This window comes from Mustela lutreola, chromosome 8, assembly GCF_030435805.1.
Source record: "Mustela lutreola isolate mMusLut2 chromosome 8, mMusLut2.pri, whole genome shotgun sequence".
NCBI classification, from domain to species: domain Eukaryota; kingdom Metazoa; phylum Chordata; class Mammalia; order Carnivora; family Mustelidae; genus Mustela; species Mustela lutreola.
Window position 1 is genome coordinate 46,230,330 of NC_081297.1, and position 10,035 is coordinate 46,240,364.

General features: G+C 55.1%; 1 protein-coding gene across 1 annotated transcript in view; it reads left to right on the top strand.

Annotated features, from left to right (window-relative positions):
* The first annotated feature begins 4,461 nt into the window (after positions 1-4,461).
* CCND2 (cyclin D2) overlaps positions 4,462-10,035 on the top strand; it is a 30,108-nt gene continuing 24,534 nt past the window's right edge. Inside the window, exons 1-3 of the mRNA XM_059184549.1 lie at positions 4,462-4,958; positions 6,792-7,007; positions 9,647-9,806. Coding sequence (XP_059040532.1) covers positions 4,764-4,958; positions 6,792-7,007; positions 9,647-9,806 — 571 coding nt within the window. The 5' untranslated portion in view covers positions 4,462-4,763. The remainder of the gene's footprint in view (positions 4,959-6,791; positions 7,008-9,646; positions 9,807-10,035) is intronic.

The window sequence follows — 10,035 nt, forward strand, 5'->3', positions numbered from 1 at the left end:
CCCCGCCCGCGGCCCCCTCCCCCGCCGCTTCCTCTCGCTCTCCCAGCCCCTTCCCCCCACGTGTGGGTGACGTCAAAATTCCGCGAAAAAGCCGCGTGGTGGCTCCCCGAGCGGAGGCGCGATTCCGCCGCCCAGCGGCCCCCTCCCGGGCGCGCCGGGGGGAGGGTGAAGCCCCGAGACGGCCGGTTCCTTTTCCTCCTGGGAGGCCAGGCCCCGCCGACGCCGCGGGCCAGGCGCCCCCCGCCCCAGATCTTATTGGAAAATTCACTTTTATAAACCTAATGCATTTCCAGAGCTATTTTCGGCCTCGTGAGGCGTGTCCTGCAGCTGAATCAGACAGGAAGAGGGGGAAGTTCGGGTCTTTTTATTTATTTATTTATTTCCAAGGGAGGGGAGTGAGAGGCTAGGTGGGTGAACAGACGGCAGGCGCAAGCTTTCCTGACCCACGCCTATCGCATCTGCTGCCTCAGGCACACAGCCCCGGTCCGGGCTGAGACACACCGAAAGGGCAGTGTTAATGCACAGGCCGGGCCCGACGCTGCCCCCCGCTGGATCCCGAGCGCCCCAGAGAGGCGACTGGGGGCGGGCGGGCGGCGACTGGGTCCCGGAAACGTATTCACACCTGGAGTCCCAGGGCTCCGGCGTTGGGAAGCCTTCCATCGGCTCGTCCCTACGCACCTTCCTTGCCCTTGTGCTCTCCGTCCCGACCTGTCCTTTTCCTTCCACACGTTCTTCCAGTTCGCTTTCACTCCCTTCCTGTGACCCCCCCCCCCCCCCATTTCTCCGTCTGTACTTTCTCTAGTTCTTTTTGGTGTCCCGGGAGCCAGGAACTGAGACTAGGACATTTACCACTTACTTTTAACTGACCGTCGGGTTTTTGGGTTGCATTGTCAGATCATCCCTCAGTGGAGAACCACAGACACAGTCCAACTCTTTGGAGGACTTAGGGGGAGGGCGATGGTCTCCATTCCCCAGGTTGAACTCACTCCCCTCCCCCCACCCGGCCGGAGCGCCCCTGTACGGAGACAGCGGGGCTCGAACTCGCGCGCCTCTATAGCTTTGAGCTATAGATCAACTGGCCCGCCGGCAGCTGCCAGGTGAGGTTGGGAGCATGTGTGATTAGCGTTTGCAGGTTCCTGCAGAAATGTGCCGATAGACACCCAACACCCGGCTGCACCCTACACCTACAGGGTTTTGTACACTTTCCAACCGAAACTCCAAAACGCGAGGAGAAGGGGGTGGGGAGCCGGCACAGAAAGGAATAAAAGTTCAATAAAACTTATGTTCACCAAAGTTTATCACTGATTCTATAAAGGACAGGATTTTTTTTTTTCCCCCTGAGGGTGAAAAGGGGATAAGGAAGAACCAACATAATTTTTTTTCCCCCCACAGTGACCAGTTTTGACTTAAAAGTCAGAGCACAGGAGATTGGGTTTTTCTCTAAACCTGAGTATATACGCAAAGAAAAAGCGCACGTTTGCCCAGAAGGCAACGTGCCTGTTCCCGCGTGCTAGGCGCAGTGCTTTTTTACAAGCAAAATTAAGATCTTAACACATGGTCGGAGTGGCGACCCAAAGGGAAAACTCAGTTTCCAGCTCAAGGCTCGCGGAGACATTCCTGCCAACATCCGCACCCTCTCACGCCCCACCCCGTGCGCTGGAGACTGAAACCCGACTGGGGGACTGATTCGATGCGAGGTTAATGTTCGGGAACAGTCCGTAATAGGAAGGGGAAGTGAATGGGGGAACTTGAAGAGGCGAGCCTGCCACGCGGGAAGCGTCCGTACTCGTGGGTCTAGGTGAATGAAGAGGCCACGGGGAGAGGTGGCATCTGCCCGCGCCCCTCTGTACCCCTCCCCTTCGCGACTACCGCTCCCCCAGTCCCGCGCCCCGCCGGAATTTCTCAGGGAAGCCAGACAGGAGTAGGGGTGGGGGGTACAGGGGAGGGAAGGGGCGAGAGGGCCCTCGGCGCTCTTCTGAGATTTGAGACTTCGCCACCCAGGCTCTCTCCCCAGGGTGGGCCAGGCCGGGAGGACGACCACCCGCCTCTTCCCCTCCCCCCTTCTCCCCACTTCAGGAGCCCAGGACTGGGGATGCTTTCCCTGCTGGGTTAGTTATCAAGTGATGTCAAGAGGCTAGAAGCCTTCGCCGACTTCTGTCCTTGCCTGTCAGGCTAGATTTATACTTTAAAAATACCTCTCTCACCCCTTGCCCCCCCCCCCCCAGCTTTCTTTGAACCGCTGATAGGTGGCTGGGGTGAAGTCTGAGTAATTCCTTCATCGAGTCGGGTCTTAAAATGTAAGTTAATATATTTATTTGGAGTGACTCAAGCTTGAGTCGGGAAGTCCAAGTTGACTAAAATCAATAGGTAATTGTTAGGGACCGACTCTATTCCGAGGAACAACTGTACTCAGCCTGAGTGTCACCCACTACGTAGGACTGTTTCATTTTGAGTTGCAAGTTGGGTTTCTCAGCTTTTTGCTTCCCGAAAGCTAATGGCTTCCACAGCAATTAGACATTTTCCTCGCCCTCCCTCTTCCCTCCCCTTTCTTTACCTACGGTAGATTGGATACTAATTCCCTGGGCTATTGATAAGGTCGCAGGCGCCCCGGCCTCTCCGCAGCCCGCGCCCGCCCCAGTCCCCGCTCTCCCTCCGCCCTCCCTTGGCTTCCTTTTGATGTAGCGGGGAACGCGTCCTACTAAAAAAAAAAAAAAAAAAAAGAAAGAAAAAAAAAAAGAAAAAGTAATCTGCCCGGTAACAATCAGCGCGCAGTAGCAGGAGCCCCAGAGCTATTGGCTATGCAAATAGAGGGAGGGGAGACGGCGCCCCAAACTCTTACTCACCCTTTTAAAGCGATATTCCCCCCTTCACTCCCCCATCCCTTCCGCCCCACCCTCGTTTAAAGGGGCTGGCCTCGGGGCCTGAGTTAATCGCTAGCACCTCTGGTTTATTCACTCCCCCCCTTTCAGGGAACCGAGTGTACAACTCACCCAGCGCCCCCCCCCCCCCCAGCTCTCCACGCCCCGGTTCGGGCCCCCTTTCTCGGTGAAGGAGGTGCTCGGTCGATCACGGTGTGTCCCGAGCCCTGACCCATGCCATGCTCCCTGCACGTGCCAGCTGGGCCAACTTGCTGGGGTCTCTGGGGTCTGTCCCCTTCCCCCCAAAGTGAAATTACACTGAAAGTTGGGGGGCGGGGTGGAGGGAGGAAGGAGGTAAGGAAACGCCACCATATCCCCTGTAAAAGCAGCCTTGACCCGGGGATGCATTTGAGCACATGTCAGAGCCGACTGCGCGGGCAGCATCTCCATCGTAATCCCGCTCCCCGGGAGAAAGCCCCGGCTGGCGGATGAGGCGTGAACCCAAGGGGTCGGCGAGGATGCCAGCGAAGGACCCAGGGTGGAAGTCTTGGGCCTCCGGGGAAAGGAAGGGGTGGTGTTGTTTGCGCAGGGGGAGAGAGGGGGAGCCAAACCTAATCCCTCCCTCGCCCCCCTCCCATCCCCTCCCCCTCCCGGGCTATTTCCTAGAAAGCTGTATCAGTGTGGCCACGCTCGGCGCAGACACCTCGGGCGGCTTGTCAGCAGATGCAGGGGCGAGGAAGCGGGTTTTTCCTGCGTGGCCGCGGGCCGCGGAGGAACCGATGGTAGCCCTGCCCCCCACCCCCCGGCCTGCGGCAACCCTGGGCGCCTCTCCGCTGCTCCCCGTGGCGCCTGTAGCGCCCCCAAGAAGGGGAGGGTTTCTGCTCTAGGGTCACATTCTATCACGTCGGAGAAGCCGCCCCCTCCCTCCTAACACCCACCCCTTCCTCTTCTTCCTCTCCACACACACAAGCGGGGTTGGGGGGTGGGTGGGGACACTGTTCTGGCCCCTTTAATCGAGCTTTTGAAACAGCCTTGAAGTGATCAGGAACTCAAACGTCCGAACAGAGCCTTTATCTCTGGATAGCCAAGGTTGCTATTTTCTAAAATCGCTTTCCTTAGTCTTCACTTAAGGGGTCTGTTTCTAAATTGCCTGAGCCTACCCCATCTTCAAGCGATCTACCTCTCATTCTCGGATCCTACATACATGGGCAGGAGTAGAAAGATCAAGTTTGAGAAGCCAAGGTTGGAGGGTCGTATTTTGGCACGATACACTCACAGAATGTGCGAAATTAGAGGGAATAAATAGAAATCGGTGTTTTTTTTTTTTTTTTTTTTTTTTTTTTTGTGGGTTCCCCTATCGGGGCCCCTGGCATGCAGGGCTGGATAGAGGGAGAGGGCCTCGGAGAGCTAAGGAGAGGGGTGGGGGGGCGGGGGACCGCGTTTGAAGTTAGGTCGGGCCAGCTGCTGTTCTCCTTAATAACAAGAGGGGAAAGGAGGGAGGGAGGGAGAGATTGAAAGGAGGAGGGGTGGGACGGGAGGGGAGGGAAGGGGAGGAGGAACCGGAGAGGGGAGCGCAGCGAGAGGGAGGAGAACTAACTGCCCAGCCAGTTTGCGTCACTGCCTCGCAGAGCAGAGAAGAGCGAGCAGGGGAGAGCGAGACAAGTTTGAAGGGGAGGGCAGGCAGAGTTAGCAGCCCCCGAGGCTCTCCTCTCCCACCGCCATCCCTTTCCTCTCTTCTCCCCCAGCCTCTCTCTCTCTCTCTCTGCCCCATAACTTTTCTCTCGAAAAGTCCCTATTTAGCCAAAGGAAGGAGGTAAGGGGAACCCTGTCCCCTCCCCCCTCCCAAAACCCCCCAACTTTTCCAGTCCGGAGAAAGCAGGGGAGCGAGCGGGCGCCCGGCTGGCCATGGAGCTGCTGTGCTGCGAGGTGGACCCGGTCCGCAGGGCCGTGCCAGACGCCAACCTGCTATACGACGACCGCGTTTTGCAGAACTTGCTCACCATCGAGGAGCGCTACCTTCCCCAGTGCTCTTACTTCAAATGCGTGCAGAAGGATATCCAGCCCTATATGCGCAGGATGGTGGCCACCTGGATGCTGGAGGTAAGTCTGCAGACAGACTCTGTGTGTCCCCATCCGAATACTCGGCCACCCCCCCCCACCCCGCAGGGGACCCTAAAACTGGGAGAGGGCAGGCTCCGCGCTCGCCTCTCCGCTCCCGTGCGCGAGTTTACCCCGCGCCCTTTGGCGAGACGCGTGTCTTCGTTTCTGCTCCCTGCAGGATGCAAGACTGACTGGGGGAGGGAAGGGAGAAAAGGGAGGGGGGAGGAAAATCTGGGAGAAATGAGGCTGTCCTGGGGCGGGGGTGGGGGAGCATCCCGCGCGCGTGTGCCTGCATGTGGCTGCCTCTTCTTCCCACCCCCATCCCGACCTGTCTGGCGAAGCCGCGGCTGCTTACGGTGCAGTGAAGAAGGGAGCAAGAGTGTGAAATCGGGGGCCCCAACGTAAAAAAAAGGAGCCCCCCCAAAGGCCAGAGCAAATTCGCCCTAGCTTCAGGTCCCCGCATGTGGTCGCGACTCCGCGTTGGCACTTAAGGGGGGGGGGAGGGAGGGGGAGGAGAGAGGAGGAGAGAAACGGAGAATTCAGGAGCCCCGGAAGTCGCAATGAAGAAACGTGTGTTTTAGGGGAACCCAAAAGAAACACTTATTTACCCTTGCTCCAAATCTTTGCCGAGCAAGCCGTGTGCCCACGTATGCACAACTCTGGACCTGCCGTGGTTTCGCCATGTTGCTTTGCAAACTCCGGTTGGAAAGGCAGGAAAACGTCGCCCGCCCCCCCCCCCCCGCACCCCGTTATCCCGGCCACCCCACTTGTAATTGTGCCCTCTCCCCCAACCCCCACCTCACGAAGGTTACTTACAGTTTGGCTTTCCAGGTTCCTCGGTGCGGAGATTTGGGTGGGGTGGGGGGGAGGAGGTGTGTGTGGGGGGGGATGTCGGGGCACCCCTAAAGGAGAGGTCAGAGTCCCCCGTGTCTCTCTCCGGCTGCTCCCCGTTCCTCGGCTTTCCCCCAGCTCGGCACCACGGTCCCCAGTTTCTGCCCTTGTGGGCCGCAGCCGGACACTCCCGCCGCGGCGCTCACCCCTCCAAGTTTCCCCTCGGGATCCAAAGCCCTAGGGGTCGAGATACAGACCTTTCCGGCACCCGAACCCTCCGTTTCGGGAAGCCTGGATCCTCTTTGGGGTTTTCACGCCAAAACGGCTTTTCTAGGATATTTCCTCGATTTTTAATTATTTTTTGAAACCGTCTCCCCGTGCTCCGAGTCCAGCCGCCGAGGCTGCGGCGCTTCCTCCTCTCCTCCCTCCCCCTCTCTTCCCCACCTCTCCCCACCCACCCCCCCAATAGCGGCGTCTGTGTCGCAGGGACCCCCCCGGACATTTTTTCCAATTGTCGGGAATGATAGAGCAGGGTCTGGGGGTCCGAATGAGACCAAGAAGAAGACCCCCGGAGCTTTCAGAATATTTTTATTGATTTTTTGAAAAGATGACGAAATCCAAAAAAGAGAGTGTGAGTGAGTTCGAGTGAGCAAAGAAGTCAGTAGCCAAAGGGAGCGTCGCCGAGCCGGGCGGCTGCTGCGTATTTGTTTGCCTCCCGGGTTCGGATCTTCCATTCACCTCCTTTTTTACGTTCCTGGGGAACACCCCGGGGCAGACTCTTTAGATTTTCGCCGTTTTCCTCGTCTTTATTCTTATCACATATTCTACTCCCCTCCCCCTCCCCACTCAAAAATTAAATATTTTTGCTTGTTTCCATAGGTTATGCCTTTTCTTTTCTTTCTTTTTCTTTTTTTTTTGTCTTTTTTTTTTTTTTTTTTTTTTGTCTTTTCCTGGTACTATTCCCTTCACCCCCCCTCAACCCTTTCCCGGCTCCCATTGTAGGTCTGCGAGGAACAGAAGTGTGAAGAGGAGGTCTTCCCTTTGGCCATGAATTACCTGGACCGCTTCTTGGCTGGGGTCCCAACTCCTAAGACCCATCTGCAGCTCCTGGGGGCTGTGTGCATGTTCCTGGCCTCCAAGCTCAAAGAGACTATCCCTCTGACGGCAGAGAAGTTGTGCATTTATACTGACAACTCCATCAAGCCTCAGGAGCTGCTGGTAATGACCCTCTCCTTTCTTCCCCCCTTTCTCTTCGCCCTTCCATCTTTGCTCTCTCCAGGCCTGATAAGCTTCTACCCACTGCTCCCCAAACAAATCCTTTGGATCCCATATTACCACACTTCTGGAATTTTTACATTTTAGGAGACAATGCATTTAATACGATTTCTTTTTTGTTCCTACTGTGTTCCAGGCACTGTGCTAAGCACTAAGGTTACATCCATGAATAAGATCCCCCGAGACATTTGTGTTGGTGAAATTCATTTGCAGTTGTGTGCCCTTGTGTGCTTGCGTGTGTGTGTGTGTGTGTGTGTGTGTGTGTGTGTGTAGGGGAGACTTGGGACACAGTGATAACATTTTAATTAAATTCCAAATTTTCAACCACAGAATTCTGAGAAATAGTTCAACTTCTCACATGGTAGGAATGTCTTCACATGATAGTGTTTTGTGATGTGTCTCCTAAGAATCCAGAGTTCAAAGACTATGAAGTCTCAAGATTTTCGAAAGATACCTGTACATAGTAGCTGTTCACTAAATATCATCAAATTGACTTTTGACCCAAGTCCAAAGTTGGTGTTTTATTGGAGGAATCTGAGGCCTGGGTTCCTAGCTCCAGTGGGGTGGTGACCTCTGTCCCATGACAGGGGTCTTCTCTTGCCTCTGGTTTTCTACCAGCAAAGCCCCCCTCTCCCACCCGTCTTTTTCCCTGTGGCTTCACACTTTAGGCATCCATGTTGCAGCAGTGTGGAACGGTAGAGTGGCTCCCAGGCCCACCTTCCGTGGTCTGCACACCTTTCTCTGCACTGTTCGCAAAAGGGGGCCCCCTCTGACCGCCCCTCCCCCTCTTCACTGGCGAGGCCTGCACAAAGTCCACAGGGCTCCGACAGGCTGGTAGAACTGAGCTCTTTGTGAGAGGCCTCCCTTTTTGGGGCTGTGCTGCCATCTAGTGCCAGACATGTGCAAGGACAGGGGAGGAATTGCGGGGAATGTGGAGAGAGGGGGCATGAATGACTTCACCTTTGAACCGCTGCCAGATTTCAGCTGCTTCTGGTTTGGTCTGGGAGGCCCAGAAAGGTGCTTTCTTCTGGGAGATCTGCTTCCTTTAATAATAGTACAAGAAGAGTGTTTTAGATTCACATTCCCCTGTGAGAAGAAAGGGCTGGAATTTCAAGCCATCTTAGAAGACATGGGCTGTTTCGTAATTTTGTCTTTTTTTCCTCCCCCCACCCCCCACCCCAACCCTCTGTAAAAAGCCAAGGCGGACTTTAAAGTATGTAAAGAAATTGTTAGAATTCATTACTAGTTTGTTTTTCTAATGGGAGACCAGGAAAATGAATCTTCCATTTGGTTTGTTTATTTCAACATGATGGTGGATAATGGTGTTCTTCAGGACACCCCAGTTTTTTCCAGGACCAGCCAAGCTAATGAATATTGCTCCACAAAACCCTGCCTGTGTTTTCCATTCCCTATCTCTTTATCCCAGAAGCTGGGATCTGGAGAAGTCCTAGTTAACACTGGAGAAAGCTGGGGTCCAGCAAGGGGAAGGGAGTCGCACAGCCTCTTTTCTTCGGGCTTCAGGAGGGGGCTGGGGCTCTGGTTCCTGGAGTAGCAAATGGAAGAGAGCCTGGGGGGTTTTAGAGCAGATGTGGGAGGGAGCAGGGTGGTTTCTGCCTCTTTCTTCTGAAGACAATTAATTGGATAGGCCCGTTTTCCCTCTGATGGCACATACTTTTAGGGTTTCTTTTTGGCTTGTTTTACTTTCAGCACAAGTCCCCAAATGTATCCCGATAAGGGATAAAAGAAGTTTTTCATGAGGTGGGCTGCTGGTGAGAAGAAGCCCGTGAGAGTCGGGGTTGCATTGTCCCCCCTTGGCATTGAACGGAGGGATTCCGTGGACTGTGCACAAGCATTTTCACTTTGCCCCAATCACCTCCTGCTGCAACATGGGGTTGCTAATGACCGTCCAGTGGATCCTTAAGTCACAATGACAAAGGCCTATGAAACATTTAGGTGAAAGGGCGCTCTGTGGCTGGGTGTCTTTTCCCCAGGACTTCCGCATTATGAGTGGAGGGGAAGGTTTTGAAGCAGAGAAGAATGGCACTTATTGGCACCAGCTACAAGGCAGCTGATTGGTTGCCCAGGAGTTGGGCCCAGGAACCTTAGTTTGACCTTTATCTGTGTACATCATTTTCCTGTGAGGATTTAAAAAACTATTAGTCCAGTGATAGAGACATAGACAGCAAATTACTACCTAAGGGCCACAATGACCTTGGCACTATCTTTTCGCACCTTCAGCTTTCTGGGTGGGCAGGCTTCAGCACTGCCTGCAAGTCCAGGTTGGCCGGGGGTGGGGAAGCCAAAAGGAAAAGAAATAGGAGAAAACAGAGTCTTAGCAACAGACACCTGGGTTCTCCCTATTGCCAGTCCCGCCTCCCATTGGAAGCCTAAGAAGATAGGTCAACAGCTACCAAGCTTTGGGGGACACTTGGCCAAAGGGCCCACTTCCCCATCCAGCAGCCGCCTCCTGAGCATCCTTAAAACCGATCTGGATCCCCACCCACCCCCACCCCTGTCCCAGACAGGACACCAGGTCCACCTTTGGGTTTTATATTCTTCTCTTCCCCCACTCCCTTCCTCAGGAGTGGGAGCTGGTGGTGCTGGGCAAATTGAAGTGGAACCTGGCCGCCGTCACCCCTCACGACTTCATCGAGCACATCCTTCGTAAGCTGCCCCAGCCGAGCGAGAAGTTGTCTCTGATCCGCAAGCATGCGCAGACCTTCATTGCTCTGTGTGCCACTGGTAGGAGCAGGCTGGAGCCGGAGGGGGCCTTGGGAGGGGCAGACACATGCTGAAGAGCCCCTTGGGGGGAGGGTGGTCAAGGGCGTAGGGAGGGAGGGAGGATGGGGGTACTCCCTGGTATGGGCCTGAGGGGCTTAGGAGATGGGCTGTGTTTTCCCGACTATCTGAGCTGGTATATTCCTTTTTTTCTCTGCTAAACTCATAAATGGTTTATGACGACAGGTGTGGT